We start from the raw sequence: 21,239 nt of genomic DNA, 5'->3' as shown, positions 1-21,239 counted from the left end.
TGGTAGCATACAAGGTAAGTGCATTTTATTTTTTAATTATTTTATTTTATCTATTTTTACTTTATATTTTATTTTATCTGAGACAGGGTATGGCTCTGTCACCCAGGATGGAGTGCAATGGCCATATTTTAAAAAATAATTCATAGCAGCCTCTGGATAAAAGAGACAAGTACTACTTAGCATGGGCTATTTGCACTATTATGTTTAGAAACTGGTCCAAAGGTGTGGACTTAACATTGAAAGATTAAAATTTTTATATTTTATATATTACATATAATACATATTTTTTGTATAAAAAACAGACAACAGGAAAACAAAAACAGGAGCAAAATCACCAACAGTTACATCAACAGAAATAGTCACTGTTAATCACGGAGTAAATTTTTTGAAATATCTAAATTTTAAGGCTTTTAATGCATTGTAACAATTCATATTCTCTATAAGTAATGTATGTCTCCTTGTATCTACCCAACACTAAAGTGTGGTTAAGATAAAAACTAAACCTTGATGTTTCAATCTGCATTTCACTCATCCTCAATAAATGTACACCATTTCTGTGTGTGTGTGTATTCCCTTCACGTCCTTATTAATTTCTACTAATTCTTTATATATTACAAATACTCATCCTTTCTCATACACACTGCAAAGATTGTATTTTTTTTAATATGTATAAGTTCTTTATAATTTTTGGGTGGTTAAATCTATCAATTTTTATTTTTTTGTCTGAATCTTTAAAATGGCCTCCTTCTCATTACTACCATATAAAACTTCTATTTTCCTGTTAATATTTTAAGATTCTAGCTCTTACAATTGTATGCTTAATGATCTAAAATTTACACTGGCATAAGTTGTGAGACTGGAATCTAACTTAGGGATCTTAAATGACTAACTAACTTTCTCCAAAATTTTTTTTTTGCATAATGTATCTTTCTCCACTAATTTGTGATATCATTTGTAAAAAATGATATATTAACTCAAATATATGATTCTGGCTGGTTTGTGGAATTCTCAGTTTGTTCCACTTGTCTGCAGTGGCAGCTGCAAGTGAGCTGAGATGATGCCCTCTGACTGGCATGATGGCCCCTGGTGGGAGTTGGTCCCGGCAATGCTCTTGGCCTCTGCTAGGCCTCTACTGCCTGTGCAGGTGCTACAGCAGGTCATGACATTCACACCTGCACTTCTTCAGAGTGACACGGCTTGAATCTGCTCCCAACAGCTCCTGAATGGTCTACCCATGGCTCCAGCTCCTACAGCTCAATATGGAGGGCCTCAGTAAAGCTCTGCAAGGATCCTTTCGCATGCTCCCAGGCTGGCTTTCCCCCGACATGCAGGAACACTGGCCCATGGGTGTGTCAGCCCTTCACTCTCTCATCTCCTAAGCCCTCGCTACAGACAGTGGGGCCCTCAGACCAGCTACATCAGCATCACCTGGGAGCTTGTCAGAGGCAGAACTCCCCTGCAGCCTAACAAGGTGCCCTGATTCATATGCATGATGCAGTCTGAGAAGCCCTACGCTAGCCCACGTGATTCCGTATCATCCATGATGCCTGTTTCATGCAATAGACTGCACATATACTTTGGCATTGCTGACACAAGGATGGCACCTGCTCTGCATTCCAGGGCAGACAGATATGTGCCCTTTTATATTCTTTGATGCTTTTTTTTTTTTTTTTTGAGACGGAGTCTCGCTCTGTCGCCCAGGCTGGAGTGCAGTGGCGCAATCTCGGCTCACTGCAAGCTCTGCCTCCCAGGTTCACGCCATTCTCCTGCCTCAGCCTCTCCGAGTAGCTGGGACTACAGGCGCCAGCCACCACGCCCGGCTAATTTTTTGTATTTTTTTTTTAGTAGAGACGGGGTTTCACCGTGGTCTCGATCTCCTGATCTCGTGATCCGCCCGCCTCAGCCTCCCAAAGTGCTGGGATTACAAGCGTGAGCCACCACGCCCGGCCTGATGCTTTCTATAGAATCAGGAAAGCTCAGTTTACCCTCTTCAATGGGAGTCCAACATCAAGGACTTTGAATAAAGTCTTCTGTTCAGCTCCTATCTGACAATCTTGCAGCTTAGAATCTTTCCTTCTCTGAGAAAATGGTTTCTAGCACCTGTTTCTGTGTTAACAGACAATTGAATGGCTAATCCAGGTCTCAAGTCACCTGGGACACATGCCAAAGTACTTACTGCTGAAAGGGAATAAAATGCTGCTTTTCTTCATCATCCACCTTCCCATGTATGATATCAGTAATATCCATCACTAGGAAAAAGATAAACTTCATTAAAGAAACTAATTGCTTCATGCCTCAGTAAGTTACTATGGAAAAGGACAGTATCAGCAAACATAAAACACCGCAGGAAGAAAGGTACCAAGCCGGGACTTTGTTTTATTTCTTTGCCAATGGTGATTCCCAGTGTACCTAGCCTAGCAAAAAAGTGACTCATGAGGTGCTAAGGAAGGGGTCTGGGTTTTACTGGATCAATTTTGCAGACTACCCACTTTAAAAACTCTACAAGATCGAGTTGCTAAATTCTTTTGCTTTTTATTAAAAGACAGTCTTGCTCTTTTGCCCAGGTTGGAGTGCAGCGGCACAATCTCGGCTCACTGCAACCTCCACCTCCCCTGTTCAAGCAATTCTCCTGCCTCAGCCTCCCAAGTAGCTGGGACCACTACAGCGCATGCCACCACGCTTGGCAAACTTTTGTATTTTTTTAGTATAGACAGAGTTTCACCATGTTGGCCAGGCTGGTCTTGAACTCCTGACCTCCGATGATCTGTCCGCCTCAGCCTCCCAAAGTGCTGGGATTACAGGGATGAGCCATCATGCCCTGCCTGAGTTGCTAAATTCTTGAGAAATTTAACATCAGGTTACTTTTTAGTAAGTCTGGAACCAAAGGTCCAAGAGCAGAATTATGACATTTCCTTGATCGTTTTCAATCTATGAGCAACCAAAATGTCAATGTAAGGCCCAAAATATATTTCCTCAATTAAACAAACTACAGAGGAAGACGCGGGGCCTTTTGGCAGGTTCTGGGGTTTGATGTAAGCCAAGGAGCCTCTCTGAAAGCATTTAGAAACAAACACAACATTGTCTTCGATAAGTAAATTTCCTAGACCGGCAAACCACTTCCCAGCGAGTATTTTATTCCACTAAAATCAACACACAGACCCAGACAGGGAGGAATCCAATAGTCACAACTTAGGTTCTACTGTGTATAAGACACAGTGTTGGGCACTCAGGGGGAAAGAAAGGAGCGTGGGCTAGGTGAGGACACAGAACCCACACAAAGAAAACTGGCAGTGACGAGCAGTAAATGCTGCGTGTCTGATACTAACAATGACAACGTGATCCATCTCTTACTATCTCTGGGCCTTCTTCCCACCTTTCTTCCTCCTTTCCTCCTTGCCTCCCTCTATTTTCAAAATTGTGGCAAAACACACATAACATAAAATGTACTATCTTGTCCATTTTAAGGTGTTCAGTTCAGTGGCATTAAGTGTATTCACATTGTTGTGCAACCATCATCACCTTCCATCTCTAGAACTTTTTCATCTTCCCAAATGGAAACTCTGCACCCATTAAACACTAACTCCCCATTCCCCTCTCCAGCCCCTGGCACTTACCATTCTATGCTGGCTCTGTGAATTTGACAACTCTAGGCACCTCATATAAGTGGGATCATACAATATTTGCCCTTTTGTGTCTCGCTTATTTACTTAGCGTAAAGTCCTCAAGGTTTACCTACGCTGTATGTAGCATGTGTCAGAATTCTTGTCCTGTTTAAGGTGAGTAATATTCCATTGTGCATACACACCACAGTTTCTTTGTCCATTTATGCACTGATGGACACCTAGGTTACTTCCACCTTTTGCCTATTGTGAATAATATCGCTACAAACACGGATGCACAAATATCTCCTCCAGACCTTGCTTTTGATTGTTTTGAAGCAGGGCAGCTGGATCATTTGCTAGTTCCATGTTTAATTTTTTGAGAAATTGCCATGCTATTTTCCACAGCGCTACACTATTTCACATTTGTCTCTGGGTCTCTCTTGTACCTGCCACTCCAAAAGGTCTTCGGAGTCCACAGGTGTGCTTCTTGCCTTCCTTCAGCTCCATGTGGCCCACGCGGACAATCTGGCACACAAGGCTGACGCGGGGCCGGATGAGGTCCATGCTGCTGAGGTCCTAAAGGGGCAGAGAAAGTGTGAGAGGAGGTGGAGCTGGGCCACTGTATCACCCGTGTCTCTTTATCTTTACCCTCTACAACAAAATCCTGTTCAGACCTTATTTCTCAATGCTGAAATACCAGAACAACTCTCTTCTTCCCCATCTCCATCCAAGAGCTATTATGGCATCAGAGAACATGACTTTGTGCTTTTAAACAAGTGCTTTTTTGTTCCCCAGTTCCTACTTCAAATTTACAAATCAGATCATAGTCCTTTGGAAGTCTCCAGTTCATCAGCTTAAGCAGGGTATTGAAAAATCAGGGCCCTCATCATTGCGACTGTGTATCCTTCTTGGACGTATCTCAGCACAGGATGCATTTCAGCATCAAATGAAGTAAAAACTTGTGTAACACTGACATTTACTGGGTATCCACACAAGTCTGTGACGTTTCATTTCCTCTTCAAAACAAGCCCGTGAGGCAACTATGAGACAGGCACTGCTTTATGAGACTATTCACCTGATTTATGAGAGGTCTCCATTGAGAGCTTATCAGTGTATACTGAATCATGACAGATGTGTCAATGAAATACTTATTTCTCTTGTAGCTAGGGTTCTACACTTGTCTATATTCTTTTTTTTTTTTTTTTTTTTTGACAAGGTCTCCCTATGTTATCCAGGCTGGCCTTGGCCTTGAACATCTAGGCTCAAGGGATCCAGCCTCCTCGGCCTCCCAAAGTGCTAGGATTACAGACATGAGCCACCACGCCCGGCCATTATTTGTTTTCTTAAGGATGGGTGAGTAAACCCAGGAATGAGCTGATATCTCTCATTCAATTCAACTTCAGAAAAAAAAATTAATCACATCTCAAATTGGTTATATGAAACAGCTGCCCAAGCTCTCTTTACCGAAGCAAGAGTCACTTTTAACATAATCATTCCAAATCCAGGCCCTGCAATTTAGTTAACTCAGGTCTCCAAGGTATACATCAATGATAACGTCCACCCTGCATTTCTACTCTAGGTCTGCAAGGCTTCTGTTAATGGAAAAATTAAGACTCCAGGTGACTAGGTACATATATTGTGGCACATTGATAGAGTAGGCCCCCCTTGTCTGTGATGAATATGCTCTGAGACCCCCGGTGGATACCTGAAACCAAAGACAGTACCAAACTCTGTATGTGCTGTTTTTTCCTATACATACAATTTATAAAGTTTTACCTTTTCACTTAAAGGAAGCACGCTTCTCTTTGGCATATCTGAATTGCCAGCATCACTCCTCTTGTACTTTGAGGTCATTTTTCCTTTTTAAAATTCTTTAGTAGAGACAGGGTTTTACCATGTTGCACAGACTGGTCTCGAACTCCTGCCCTCAAGTGATGCTCCCACCTCGGCCTCCCAAAGTGCTGGGATTACAGGCATGGGTCTCTGTGCCTGGATTGATTATTGTTTATTATTTGTCTTATCCATCAGGACAAAAACTGCTTTTTTCCCCCCGATTTTTCATGGATGTATTTCATGTGTCTAAATCAGTGCCTGGCATTGAAGTACATGTTGAATAAACGGGTGGGTTATTCCTGCTAGGCAGATTGACGATTTTTCCTTTCATCTTTTCATTTTGTATGTTTTCCACATATTCATTATATGAATATGTTCATGTCACAACCAAAGAGAATGATTAAACAGAAGGGAGGACTTACTGTAAACACTGCTTGGAGGTTATTGAGCTTCTCTATTTCCTTGGGCATCCCATTACTGCCCCAACGAATTAGATAGTTCTCACTGGCAAAGGAAAAAAAAATTGCTCTTAATGACAGGCTAACTGGGGTTGGAGACGAGGCTACCCTTAGTATAGACTTACAAGGGAAGGAGGAAAGGCCAGAAATGCTCAGTGAAATTCAACAGGCTGGTGTGAAAAGAGCTGAGTTGGGAACTGGGACCACACAGATGGCCACTGCGGGGTGTCCTGGCATTAGAGAAGCGTCCCTGCTGTGGCTCTGCAAGGCATGCCCCACACAGATACAGGACACCCACTGCTCCTGATGGGCACAGACATGGTAGGGCTCATGGGATGCTACGGTCTGGGTTTTCCTTCCATCTCAAAATCTTTGAATAAAAGTTTCAGCTTTTCTAAATTAATAATTTAATTTTAGGCAGGGTGCAGTGGCTCATGCCTGTAATCCCAGCACTTTGGGAGGCTGAGGCAGGCAGATCGCCTGAGGTCAGGAGTTAAAGACCAGGCTGGCCAACATGGTGAAACCCCATCTCTACTAAAAATACAAAAATTGGTGGGGCATGGTGTCAGGTGTCTGTAATCCCAGCTACTTGGGAGGCTGAGGCAGGAGAATCGCTTGGACCCGGGAGGCGGAGGTTGCAATGAGCTGAGATTATGCCATTGCACTCCAGCCTGGACAACAAGAGCTAAATTCTGTCTCAAAAAATAAAAAATAAAGATAAAAAAGAATTTAATTTTATAACAGTCATTCCAAATCTATCCCCTGTAATCCACATTATTACATTAAAAAATTTTTTTAAAGAAACAAATTGTCAGCAATTACTTTTAACTATCTTCTCAAAAATAAATTCTCCATTTTCTTAGCTGTTAAACAGTAGTACCACTGTAGGGCTGAACAATGCCCATTACACTCCTTAGAGTCTTAAAAAAATGTTTTTTAATAGATATAATTTTCTTAGAGCAGTTTTAGCTTTGCAGCAAAGTTGGGCTGAAAATAGAGTCCCATAACATATTCTCTCCCCTCAGACACAACCTCCTTTGCTACCAACATTCCCCCGACCATAGTAGTAACATTAGTTAAAACTGATGAAGCTACATTGACACATCATGTACCCAAAGTCCACAGTTTATATAAGGGTTCCCTCCTGGCATCGAACATCCTGTGCATTTAGACAAATTCATAATGACATGCACCCACCACTATAGCATCATACAGAATAGTGCCATTGCTCTAAAAATCCTCTGTGCTCTGCCTATTCATCCCTTTCTCACCCTCCCACACAGTGTTTTGAATTCTTTGTTCCCATCTCCAAACCCTAATGAGTTTTATGTGATCTCTAAATCCCAGAGAGTATACAAACTGGCCGCATTGTTCTAGTAGTGACATATGAAGGCTTCATAGACCATATGATTTTACATTCTACTGCTTAGAAATCAGCCCTGCTTCCCTATTTTCTCCCCTCAAATCTGGCAAAGAGCTGCCCGGGTAGGGGTCAGGGGAAGGCTGGGTATCTTTGTTAGGTCAGCAGCAGGGGATCTGGGTCTCTGCTACCTGATAAAAGTGGACTGGTCTGGGTCATAGAGGGCCATAAACAACTCTGCATCTTCCCCGATGTTGCAGACAAAGTTCTTGAAGTTCACATAGAGGCCATAGGTGTGGATGGTACTGAAGATGGACTGGCCCCGCAGGTCGAAGTTCTGCAGGATTGACTGAACAAAGAGGGAACAGAGAAAAACATCTTGGTTTTGTCAAACGGGAAATGTTGGCAAAAATAAATAAATAAATAAATAAATAAATAAATAAATAAATAAGCAAGCCTGCAAATGGCAGACAAAGCCTGGGCACAGTGGCTCACTCCTGCAATCCCAGTGCTACTAGAGGCCCAGGAATTTGAGACCAGCCTGGGCAACACAGCAAGCCTCTGTCTCTACAAAAAAATTTTTTTAAAATTAGCTGTGCCTGTAGTCCCAGCTACCTGGGAACAGAGGAGGCTGCAGTGAGTAAGCTATGATGGAGTCACTGAACTCCAGCCTGGGCAACAAAGTGAGACCCTGTCTCAATCAATCAGTTGATTAATCAATAAATAACAAAAAACAAAACACAGATAACACCCAAGAGGAAGTGCATTTGCTAAGAAAAAGTGTATGTAAGTGGACAAATGCAGTGAGCAAAATATAATCATTATAATTTCAGTGATCAAGACTGTTCTGTTCAGGGCCTTGAACCCCAGACATTCAAACAAATGCTGTCTAAAGGTGATAATTCCAGGGTTTTGGTAGCTCCAAGAAGTGCCTGTCTTACACAATAGCTTCTGAATGAAGCTCAAAAGCACAAACATCATGATCCATTATCCTGGATAGAGAAATAACTCTCATTAAAAACAAAATATTCCACTGGAAAGGCTTTACCTTCAGGCATGGTTTGCCACTGGATTCAGAACACAAATATTATCAAGACCACGCTAAAGAAGTAAACACTACAAACCAGCAAACCAAAGAAAATTGACTCAAATCTTTACTCATTAGAACAGAAAGACTAGAAGAAAAACATATATCAAAATGTCAATGTGTTTGGGTCTGAGAAATCAAAATATGAATAAGTTTTTTTTTTAAGAGGCAGAGTCTTGCTTTGTTGCCCAGGCTGGAGTGCAGTGGTATGATCATAGTTCACTACAGCCTCAAATTCCCAGTCTCAAGTGGTCCTCCTGCCTCAGCCTCCTGGGTAGCTGGGACTACAGTCATGCACTACCATGCCCAGCTAATTTTTAAAAAAAATTTTTGTAGAAAAGGGGTCTCGCTATGTCACTATGTTGCCCAGCTGGTCTTGAACTCTTGGCCTCAAATGATCTGCCCACCTCAGCCTCCCAAAGGGCTAGGATTACAGGCATGAGCCATCATGCACGGATTCTAATTTTTCTTTAATGTCCAATTATCACTTTCAAAGTCTTTCAAACACTTTATTTTTAAATATTATTTATTTTAGCCTGGGTGCGGTGGATCATGCCTATAATCTCAGCACTTCGGGAGGTCGAGGAGGGTGGATCACCTGAAGTCAGGAGTTTGAGACTGGCCTGACCAATATGATGAAACCTGTCTCTACTAAAATTACAAAAATTGGCCAGGCTTGGTGGCTCACGCTTATAACCCCAGCACTTTGGGAGGCCAAGGCGGGTGGATCACAAGGTCAGGAGTTCGAGACTAGCCTGGCCAACATGGTGAAATCCTATCTCTACTAAAAATACAAAAATTAGCCGGGCGTGGTGGTGGGTGCCTGTAATCCCAGCTACTCGGAAGGCTGAGGCAGGAGAACAGCTTGAACCTGGGAGGCAGAGGTTGCAGTGAGCTGAGATATGGCCACTCCAGGGCAACAGAGCAAGACTCCATCTAAAAAAAAAAAAAAAAAAATTACAAAAATTAGCTGGGCATGGTGGCGGGCACCTGTAATCCCAGCTACTTGGGAGGCTGAGGCAGGAGAATTGCTTGAACCCAGGAAGAAGAGGTTGCAGTGAACTGAGATTGCACCACTGCACTCCAGCCTGGGCAACAGAGCAAGACTCCATCTCAAAAATAAACATATAAATAAAAAATAAAAATAAATAAATACTATTTATTTTGAAATTGTAATATATGCAATGAATGCAAGAGATTACACATTTAAAAAGTCTCCCTCCCACCCAGTTTTCCTTCCCAGATGCATCCATTAATAATTATTTCTTGTCTATTATTTCAGAGTTAGTCTATGTATATGCAAGCATAGATTTATATACATTTTTCGAAACATAAATAATAGCATTTTATATATACTGTTATGGATCCTGATCTTTTCACTTAATACATACCTTTGCAATCTTTCCATATCAGAATATATATATATACCTGCCTCATCCTTTCTGCTATGTTTCACTTTTAAAATGAGGACAAAACTACAGAAGTAGTTTTGTTCTCAATGATTTCCCTTTCTTTCATTAAAAACCAAGGCAAAAATGGAACCTCAGTGGGCAGAATTTCACATTTGAGGAACTGTACCTTCTCTTCTTGGATCTTTTCCTCAATCCTTTTGGAGGCCACCTCATGGGCCTTGAAGAGGGCAATGGTGCTGGTTTCGTCGGGGTCTAGGATGTTCCCATTGTCATCTCGCACCACCAGATCTAACCCCAGCATTCTGGAGAGAAAGCAGTAGTCAGCTGGTTCTCCTCACCAGTGGCAGACTTTTTACTGAGGAGTCCTCATCAAGGAGCCCAGAGGATCCATAGTTAGAAAGGGAGATGCTGGACAAGCCAAGGGAAGCACAGCTCATTGACTTTCCTCATTTCAGTTTCTGCCACCTTTCAACACTGTTAGAAAACTCATGAGATGATATTAGCCAAAGTCGTAGAAGGATATGCAAATATGGTCCATAGACCCTCAAGAGAAAAGTAAAAGTGGCACTGATTCTGACTAAAATCCTCTGGCCAATGCTTCTTGCCTGTATTCTTCTGTTATTACAAAGAGGAACTATGAAATGAAGTAAATAGAGCAAACAAAATTAAGATTCAACCTGTGTTTAATAAACACCTCCTTTGCCAGGCGCCATGGTTCACGTCTGTAATCCTAGCACTTTGGGAGGCTGAGGTGGGCAGATTACTTGAGACCAGGAGGTCAAGACCAGCCTGGGAAACATGTTGAAACCCTGTCTCTGGTAAAAATACAAAAACTAGCCAGGTGTAGTGGCATACGCCTGTAGTCTCAACTACTTGGGGGGCTGAGGTGTGAGGATGGCTTGAGCCCAGGAAGTTGAGGCTGCAATTAGTCAAGATTGCACCACTGCACTCTAGCCTGCGTGAGAAAGCAAGACCCTGTCTGAAACAATAAATAAATAAATACATACACACATACCTCCTATATACACTTCACAAACATTGATTGATTATAACGCCATGAGGTAGGGTGGAGGTAAATGTTATTATTTCCATTTTATGAGTAAAGGAACAGACCAAGTGGGCGTGGTCTCACTGTTTATTACATTGCTACGAAGGACCAATGAACAATTATTTGAGGGCTTGCTGCCTTGATTTCCTTAACTTAAGATGGTCATAAAGGAGACGAGTGAAGTAAGTCCTGGCTTGCTGCTATCTCATGGCCAGAGCATGGGCTCTGGTGTCATTTAGACCACAATTTGAATCTTGGCTTGAATACTTGCTACCATTATGACCCTGGAGAATTTAATTAATTCTGCAAAACTTTGGTTTCTTCATTTGTATACATTCCTTACCCTTCAAGGTTGTTGTGAGAATTTATTTTTTTTTATTTTTTTTAGAGACAGCCTTAAACTCCTGGGCTCAAGCAGTCCCCGTCTCAGCCTTCCAAGTAGCTGGGACTACAGGCTTACATTACCATGCTCAGCTAATTAAAAAAAAAAAAATTGTAGAGATGGGGTCTTGCTATGTTGCCCAGGCTAGTCTTGAACTCCTGGCTTCAAGTGAGCCTCCCACTTCGGCCTCCCAAAGTGCTGGGATTATAGGCATAAGCCATTGCACCTGGCCCTGTTGTGAGAATTTAATAAGATAATGCATGTACAGTACCTAATACTATATGTAGCATACAGTAAACTCTCAGCTTAAGCATAAATGTTAGCTCTTGATATGGTCTGGATCTATGTTTCCACCCAAATCTCACATTCACTCTAATGTTGGAAGTGGGGCCTGGTGGGAGGTGATTGGATCATGGTGGTGGATCCTTCATAAATGGTTTAACACCATCCCTTTGGTGCTGTTCTCGTGATGGAGTTCTCACGAGATCTGGTTGTTTAAAAGTCTGTAGCCCCTCCCACCTCTCTGTCTCTTGCTCCTGCTCTGGCCATGTAAGACGTGCTTGCTTCCCCGTCTGCCATGATTGTAAGTTTCCTGAGGCCTCCCCAGAGGCAGAAGCTGGTATGCTGCCTGTACAGCCAACAGAACCATGAGTCAATTAAACCACTTTTCTTATAAATTACCCAGTCTCAGGTATTTCTTTATAGCAGTGTGAGAATGGACTAACACAGTTCTTATCGCAGCAACTAGCAGAAGCAAACACCTGGCTGTGTGTGAAGTTGTAGCTCTGCATATGCTTGGGAATACTAAGGGCTATATCGTGGGTGCAATCCCTCCCCTCAAGGCTTTTGTGCCCAAAGTTCACACAAAAGTAGAAAAAATTTTGCTTAGGCTCAAGAAGTTGAGAACTGTGGTGGAAATAGGATACTGCTATCCGAATACCCAGCATGCATTCCCGGCACCAAAGAGCAAGACTGCTCAGGGATAACACTGCAACGTGCCAAGTCTTTGGGAAGAACGCAAAAATGCCTCCTCTCCCTCCTCTGTGTTTTACAGCATCTGTATCAAGTGATTTCATCTGGCAGGTTCCTTTCCATGGCGGCCAGACCCAGACTCATGAACGATGGCCATGCTGGCTGCTCGCAGACTGGATCAGGAAGGCACTGACACAGCAGCTCCATTTCCTGAGCTACTTCCAAGAGGTGGAATGGGAAAGAAGTCATGTTCTGCCGTTTGTGGGGTGTGAACATCCTGTGCCAGAGATCACGGGACCTCCAGGCCAATGTCATGGCAAGACACCAAATGGCAGAAGTGTCCTATGTGCAATGGAGAGTTGCCTTATCCCACCTAATTGGCCCTTTATTTATTTATTCATTTATTTATTTATTTGAGACACAGTCTTACTCTGTCACCCAGGCTGGAGTGCACTGGCGTGATCTTGGCTCACTGCAACCTCCACCTCCTGAGTTCCAGCGATTCTTGTGCCTCAGCCTCCCAAGTAGCTGGGATTACAGGCATATGCCACCATGCCCAGCTAATTTTTATATTTTTAGTAGAGATGGGGTTTCATCATGTTGGCCAGGTTGGTCTCGAACTCCTGACCTCTGGTGATCTGCCCACCTCAGCCTCTCAAACTGCTGGGATTCCAGGCATGAGCAACCTCACCTGGCCTAATTGGCCTTTTAATAAGTCCTCTGACACCACAAGCCTGGCAGTGCAGCCACTGTGGGTATGGTCTTCTGGGTGGTCAAGTAATAGGGGAGGGCACTATTAATTCTTAACCCTAAGAAGGCAGCATTAGACATGGAGTCAAAAGTCTTGGGTTCAAATTTAACCTTTCCCATTTATTACCTATGTGACTGGGAAGTAAATCACTTAAGCTCACTTGGTCTGTTTCTTTATCCATAAGACGTAAATAATAACAGCTACCTCAACCCTATGTTTTAAGATTATAATCAAGTAATGTATATGAAATGTACATAGAAGGTGTTTCCTAAATACTGCTTGAATCTGAATCTTGCATGGCATGTTCACTTCGGCTACTTCAGAATATAGTTGTCACAGTCTATGACATTTAAATAAGTGGCATAGTGATCTGTATTTTAGTAGGTCTCTGAGGGATATCCAAGAATTCCGAGATTGGAAAAGCAAGGTAGAGGAGGAGGAAAAAAATCACATATGCACAAGTTGAAGAAATTTAGAAAATGAAACTAAATTCCAAAAGAATCACCAATAACAACTAACCGAGGAACCACTTCTGCCTTTTAAAAAAGAGCTGGTCAGGAGGCAAAAACCCCAGGCCACCATCAATTTGGATATAGGACTGAATTTCTCATTTTCCTAAAGGCAGTGATATCTGGAGCCTAGACATGTGCCTGAGTTAATTAGAAGATTAATGAAGTGATTAACTCTGTAGAGGTGATTGTAGCCATAATCAACAGGCTACAAACATGTTTTACTACTCCTGCAAGTCTGCTTTTCACACACTGTAGACAATGGTCCCGGTTAGGGGGAGATGAAGAGAAAGAAAGAGAATGAGTCTGGTACTGATTTGGAATCCACTGTTAGAATAAAAATAGATACAGTCCCAAGTATCTGAAAATGTCAACTTCAGAGGCTTGGTCATTTTCAGGGATTTTAGTTTAGTTTAGTTTGTGAGACAGGGTCTCACTCTGTTGCCCAGGCTGGAGTGCAGGCATGCAATCATGGCTCACTGCAGCCTTGAACCTCCAGGTTCAAGTGATCCTCCCGAGTAGGTGGGATGACAGGTGTGCACCACCACACCCAGCTAATTTCCAAATATTTATTGTAGAGATGGGGCCTCGCTATGTTGTCCGGGCTGGTCCCAAACTACTGGGCTCAAGCGATCCTGGAGCCTCATCCTTGCAAAGTACTGGGATTATAGGTGTGAGCCACTATGCTCAGCCAGGTTTTTTGTTTTTGTTTTCTTTATTTGGAGTGGAGCAGCCTCAATCCAAGCCCCATCTTTCCTGGTCATCTGTCACCTCCATGGGATCAGAGATCCAACACAGAGCCTGGCCATGGAGGGAACTGTGACATTTTTTTCAACAAAATTAAATGTCTTCAAAGACAAAATGAGAGCAGTAAGCATTATTCTTTGGCAACTCTAAGATCAAAAGTCTGCTGCAAACAGTGTCATTAGCGTGAACATGCCCACTGTTCGCCAAGTTTTCAGTGAAAAGTCATCCCTGGTTTACCTACCTGTTCCCATGATCAATTTTGGCTGTGACCTTCTTCTTGAGCTCTGCCAGTTCATCCTTGGGGAGAGTCCCAGACAGGATCTGGGACCGCCACTCGATCAGGCTGTACGTCATCTGCTGCAGCTGGCGGAAGAGGGTGAGCTTGTTGTTCTAAGATGAGAAAATATGATGAGGAGAAGATTCTTAAAAAAAGGTGTGACAGGATGGAAACATCCTTTTTTATTTGTTTGTTTTTAACAGGAATGTCAGATGAGAGGGAACATCTTTTGGCCGATTCTTTTTTTTTTTTTTTTTTTTGTGATGGAGTCTTGCTCCGTCGCCCAGGCTGGAGTGCAGTGGCACTATTTTGGCTCACTACAACCTCTGCCTCCCGGGTTCAAGTACAGACAGGGTCTCACCATGTTGGCCAGGCTGGTCTCAAACTCCTGGTCTCAAGTGATCTACCCGCCTCGGCCTCCCAAAGTGCTGGGATTACAAGCTTGAGCCACCATGCCTGGCCTGTTCGATTTTTTTTTTTTTTTTTTGAGACGAGTCTTACTCTGTTGCCCGGGCTGGAGTGCAGTGGCACGAACTCAGCTAACTGTAACCTCCTCCTCCCAGGTTGAAGTGATTCTCCTGCCTTAGCCTCCTGAGTAGCTGGGACTACAGGTGCATGCCACCACATCCAGCTAATTTTTGCATTTTTAGTAGAGATGGGGTTTCATCACGTTGGCCAGGCTGGTCTTGAACTCCTGACCTCAAGTGATCTGCCCGTCTTGGCCTCCCAAGGTGCTGGGATTAGAGGCATGAGCCACTGCGCCTGGCCTGGTTCTTTATAAGGTGTTATTTAATCAATCATGTCATAGAGTAAGCTGCATGCATCCAGGGATTTTAAGAAAATATATTAATAAGAATGGCTTTCTCCCGAGCCATTTCTACACCCTCTCCTCTTGCAACTGTGGCAATTGGTGATTGTAGGGTAAACAGTGGGTCATACTCACAAACATATCAAATCATCCATGTACCCTAAAACTCTAGCCATGCCCTTCCTGGGTTTAAAGCCCTCCATTGACTCTCAATGTCCTCCAGACACATATCTTGATCCTTCCTTATCTTGACTCTTCCGCACATTCCCAGCTGCATTTCATACCGGTCTCCACCCCAACAATCTATGTTCCCTTCCATGCAAAGCCATGTCCATTTCTCTCCAAGGCTCCAGATCCTCTCAATATGTTATTTCCTCTTTTGTCCTCTTCCTCCAAATCTACCCCCACCCCTATCCTTTTCTGACTCACACTACACCCTCTGCCAACTGGTAATTCTGATTTCTTCAGTCTCAACTTAGATGTCTCTACCTTGAAACTTCAACTTTAGGTTAGTGGTCCCATCCACAGTGCCCAGAATTTGCTCCCATGATAGCATGGAGAACCCTGGGTTACGCTGGCTCATCTGCCTCCCTGCTTAGCTGGTAAGCCTTTATAGGACAGTTTGTTCATTTGTGTGTCCCTAGAATATAGCTGGTACAAGTAGGCACTCTAGCAAATGTACTAAATGAGTGAATTATGAATGGAGAAATAATTATAATTTCAGAGATAAGAAATACTAGAAAATATAATTTTAAATATTATTTTAAAGTCTCCATTTCCCCAGACAATTGTTAGACCATTCACATATTAAACTGTTAATCTTGGTTTCACTAGTAACTTACTGTAACCAAACTAAATTACCTTACAACTAAGTAATCATTTGTTTTTCAATCATTTTAAGAATCAAACACTTGACACCTAAGCCATCACACGACCTTCTAAATCAAGCTCGTCCAACCTGTGGCCCTGGACAGCTTTGAATGCAGCCCAATACAACTTCATAAATGTTCTTAAAACATTATCATATTTTTTTGCAATTTTCATTTTTTAGCTCGTCAGCTATCATTCATGTTAGTGTATCTCATATGTGGCCCAAGACAATTCTTCTTCCAATGTGGCCTAGGGAAGCCAAAAGATTGGACACCCCTGATCTAAATGATTGACGGCTTCATTTTAATTTTTTTAAGTTAATGAGCATCCACTATGTGCTGGAAATAAAGTTTCTGCCCTCAAGCATCTAACATTCTAGAGAGGGTAAGACAGCAATAAGAAAGTAAATACATATGCTATATATTATATCATAATATATATACACATGAGATAATTTCTGATGATGAAAAGTGCAAGAAGAAAATAAATAGGACAATATGATCTTGTGTATATAGGGGAAGGATGTTACTTTAGGTACAGCGTTCAGAGAAAAGTCTTCTGTGTATCACTTTTGAGATGTTAGTTAAATAAAACCCCGTAGAACTCCACTCAATCCGTATATACTATAAATCCATTTCTTTCATTCTTTTTTTTTTTGGAAATGGAGTTTCACTCTTGTTGCCCAGGCTAGAGTGCAATGATGTGATCTCAGCTCACCGCAACCTCCGCCTCCCGGGTTCAAGCAATTCTCCTGCCTCAGCCTCCCGAGTAGCTGGGATTACAGGCATGCGCCACCACGCCCAGCTAATTTTGTATTTTTGGTAAAGATGGGGTTTCTCCATGTTGGTCAGGCTGGTCTCGAACTCCCGACCTCAGATGATCCGCCCGCCTCAGCCTCCCACAGTGCTGAGATTACAGGCGTGAGCCACTGCACCCGGCCCCATTTCTTTCTTCTTTACAGTTGAAAGTCATGATATAGTTATATAACCTATACTTCTGAAATTATAGGAAAATATTCTTCTTATCTGCTATAAAAACAATGCACATTGGCTGGGTGTGGTGGCTCACGTCTGTAATCCCAGCACTTTGGGAGGCCGAAGCAAGAGGCTCACTTGAGCCTCAGAGTTTGAGACCAGCCTGGGCAACATAGTGAGACCTTGTTTCTGTAAAATAAACAAACAAACAAAAAACCCCCAAAAAACAATGCACACACAGAGAGAGATGTTGACAGCACACAATGTTCTCTAGTGATGTCCTTCTATGTCGATCCTAAGGACACAGATTCCTAGACCAGGTGTAGACTAGAAACAGGGCTGAAAACATCCAAAATACTCCTTAACAAAGAATAAATGAGGAAGAAAGAGGCCTTGGTGTAAAGTAGGGGGCAATGAACAAAACTGAGATTAGCAGAGTGTGATGAAACCCTAACACAAGTTCAAAGTTCTGTGGCAACACAAAGGAAAGAGATGAAGAACCCATTTATCTGTGATTGCAAAATGCTCTGTTAACACCGCTGATCTTAAAAAACACAGAAGGCAAAGCCTGTCTAAAATTTTGAAACTACCTACATTTACTGCTTTTAGCATTTTCTGAATTGCCTCTTCCTCATCCCCCAGTCCTTAGCAAAACATAAAAATGAGGCTTTTAAAGATCCTATTTTTAATAAGCAAAGGTAAAAACCCTGCTTTTTTCCTTCAATCTTATATAAAATGTTTCCATTTAATTTTCTTCAAAATTAGAAAAAGAAGTGAGAAATTAAGCCTATCAGTTTTTGCCTTTCATAACTGCTAGGCAGAAAGAGACTCTTATTCTCTTTCTTGCAACACATTTGTCCACTCTTAGCTATTTAAAATGTTTTCTAATGTTAAGATATTGCTTCTCATAATATAGTACTGAAAGAGTTCAAAGGCTCCGGAGATCCTCTGTGTGACACAGTGCTTTGTTTGGGGTACATGTACACAAGTTCTTAGTCTCAATTATATTAGACACTATCCGTGGCAATTTAATTATTGCCCGTCCATACCAGCCTTGTTTGCCAAGTTTGTCCCCCAAGGAAGGATGAAGACAGCCATTCTTCTCTGATTTACTGTGCCAAGTGAATTCTGAATAGACAAGCTAGAACACACCAAAGGAAACAATTTCCCCATTCACTTCAAGGAGATGGACTTTGTTGCTACATTCCTAAGAGCATTCTAAGCAAGACGTTTCACATAATAGTTGGTCCCCGACACTTCATGGGTTTTGGGGGAAGCATATGAGGACAGGTGAAGAGAAAACCAAACACTCACCAAAAGAGCACGGGCTGGCTGGGCGCAGTGGCTCACACCTGTAATCCCAGCACTTTGGGAGGCCGAGGCAGGTGGATCACCTGAGGTCAGGAGTTCGAGACCAGCCTGGCCAACACGGTGAAACCCCATCTGTACTAAAAATACAAAAATTAGCTGGGTGTGGTGGCGGGTACCTATAATCCCAGCTACTCGAGAGGCTGAGGCAGGAGAATTGCTTGAACTCAGGAAGCAGAGGTTGCTGCAAGCCGAGATCACACCATTGCACTCTAGTCTTGGTGACAAGAGAGAAACTCCATCTCAAAAAAAAAAAAAAAGCATGTGCTAAGCTCCTCTGAGGCTCTATTTTCTCTCCAGTTGCCCTCCTTCCAGCTCTTTCTCTCCTGAATCCCATACTGCCCAGGCCCGCCTGTTGCAGAAGCCTTCTCGGTTATCTCTCGTCATCACTCACTTCAGCCTTTTCTGCATTATCAGCCACTGTCACATCATCCAAGAATTTTTGTGACCCTCTCCACAAAAGACAGCACAATCCTGGAACACAATAGGGACTCAAAAACAAACTTTGACAGCTTAAATTTAAAATAACACTCTGTAATACTCTGCTTTCAATTTGAGTGAAGAATGGCTCCACAAAATAAAGCAATCTAAATTTTTTTCAGGATAGCAAAGATATTCCTGCATTTGCCTAGAATTTCTCCCTCTCCTACTTGGAGATACCTGAAGCCTCACTTTTTATAGTTTTAGTCCAAATATTTATAACTTTTTTTTTAATGGAGTCTCGCTCTGTCACCCAAGCTGGAGTGCAGTAGTGCAATCTTGGCTCACAGCAACCTCCACCTCCCGGGTTCAAACAATTCTCCTGCCTCAGCCTCCCAAGTAGCTGGGATCACAGGCATACACCACACAATGGGATAATTTTTGTATTTTTAGTAGAGACAGTGTTTTGCCATATTGGCCAGGCTGGCCTTGAACTCCTGACCTTAGGTGATCCTCCCACCTCGGCGTCCGGATGTTTATGACATTTTTTTCTTTTTTAAGAATGTCTAGAGATAAATACGAAGTCACAAGAAAAAATAGCTTTGCCTTCAATACCCACAGGAAAGGAGTATTATAGAATTTGAGGGGCCATTTAGATGATGGCCCCACTGCAATGGGTGTCAGAAAACCTGGACTCTATTCTTCATTTTCCCAAAGAATGCAGACCACACAGATGGGTAGAATGGTTCATGCCTATAATCTTAGCACTTTGGGAGGCTGGGGTAGGAAGATTGCTTGAGCCTAGGAGTTTGAGACCTGCATGGGCTAAAGACTCTGTCTCTACAAAATGGTAAGACTCTATCTCTACAAAAAATAAAAAATTAGCCAGATGTGGTGGTGCACGCCTGTGGTCCCAGCTACCGAGGAGGCTGAGGTGGGAGGATCACTTGAGCCTGGGAGTTTGAGGCACCAGTGAACTGTGACTGCACCACTGCCCTCCTGCCTGGGTGGCAGAACGAGACCCTATCTCTGAAAAAAAAAAAAAAACAGAAAAACAATGCAGACCACAGTCAAAAACCCTTTCTCTGGTCTTCTACCATTCCATGTACAAAAGAATCAATATTCACTCTGTTCACCAACCTTTCCTCTTCCATGCAGATTTTATGACTTAGAGGGAAACAGGCTTGGCTGAAAGTACGGGCACTTGGCTTCTATCTCGAATTCTATCATTAACTTGCTATGTGGCTTCGGGCATATTCCCTCTAGGGTAAACTCATATGTAAAATAAAGAGACTGGCACTAAAATCCATTCCCAAGGATAAGCGTCTTTGAGTCTATGACTGAGACATTAAACTCAATTATTCCTCCCAGGCAGCTTCCTGATTAACTGCATCTGACTCTGATCATCTCACTTGCTTGCACACTCAGTTGGCGTTGAGTCAAATTTTCCCAGTGTGGAGCTCTTTGCAATCAATCTCATGCCTTTTCCACGTAGCTATAACACCTGGGTCCAGATGGGGTGTTTTGGTCCTTCTGTGTTCTTGAGCTACACTGAATCCAGGGACCCCGGGAAGAGGAGATTTCCCACTGCCCTAAACACACTTCCTATCCATTCTAGTGCCTTTTCTCTGTGTCAGATAAAAGTGCAGTCTGACAAGCAAAGGTTTGATTTTTAAAGAAACCATTCAAATTAAAGGCCATTTTTTTGCCTCCTGTAGGAAAAGAAATCCTGACAGCCAGGCAACCAGGTCAGAGGAAATCAAAACTGGAAAAATACCCAAAGCACCACCCATGTCTGGTGCCCGTCAGTCAGTCCCACGCCACATCTTGGCTCTCTTGTTAGAGCCACACTGAAACAGGGCTTGCAACTCCCAGATAAAATGCCCTGACAAGAGGACAAAGTTTGCTATGGGAATTTTCTGTTCTTGGTAATAAGGAATAAGATGCTGGTTTCAAACCATGAGACCAGCTTAATTATACTTCAGAGCTTATGTTCCAGCAGCCAGTAATAACCACCAGTTCAAAGAGATTAGAATCGAGCAGCTTTAAACCGCCTGGATATGCGATGATGGGAAGAAAAGGCCATTCAGTGTGTTCTGCAAGTTCCCCTACCCCCTTCCCAATTATAGGCACTTTTTCTGCCCACAGGGTTCTTTACTGCTGGCAAATTTTAAGTGAGGGGAGATCAGTCCTTTGTATGAACTACATGTTAGCAATTAAATTCACTTGATTGGCTGGGCACAGTGGTTCACACCTGTATCCCAGCACTTTGGGAGGCCAAGGCGAGCGGATCACTTGAGGTCAGGAGTTTGAGACCAGCCTGGCCAACGTGGTGAAACACCTTCTCTACTGAAAATACAA

General features: G+C 42.7%; 1 protein-coding gene across 1 annotated transcript in view; it reads right to left on the bottom strand.

Annotated features, from left to right (window-relative positions):
* DOCK5 (dedicator of cytokinesis 5) overlaps positions 1-21,239 on the bottom strand; it is a 232,639-nt gene that overhangs the window by 112,694 nt on the left and 98,706 nt on the right. Inside the window, exons 6-11 of the mRNA XM_032144465.2 lie at positions 14,403-14,551; positions 9,919-10,054; positions 7,445-7,602; positions 5,858-5,939; positions 4,049-4,178; positions 2,177-2,249 (exon numbers count right to left, since the gene is read on the bottom strand). Of these exons, the coding sequence (XP_032000356.1) occupies positions 2,177-2,249; positions 4,049-4,178; positions 5,858-5,939; positions 7,445-7,602; positions 9,919-10,054; positions 14,403-14,551 (728 nt within the window). The remainder of the gene's footprint in view (positions 1-2,176; positions 2,250-4,048; positions 4,179-5,857; positions 5,940-7,444; positions 7,603-9,918; positions 10,055-14,402; positions 14,552-21,239) is intronic.

The sequence above is a fragment of the Hylobates moloch genome, unplaced genomic scaffold (genome assembly GCF_009828535.3).
Source record: "Hylobates moloch isolate HMO894 unplaced genomic scaffold, HMol_V3 SCAFFOLD_22, whole genome shotgun sequence".
Classification (NCBI taxonomy): Eukaryota; Metazoa; Chordata; class Mammalia; order Primates; family Hylobatidae; genus Hylobates; species Hylobates moloch.
Note: the sequence above shows the minus strand (reverse complement) of the source record. Positions and strands in the feature narration are given on the sequence as shown.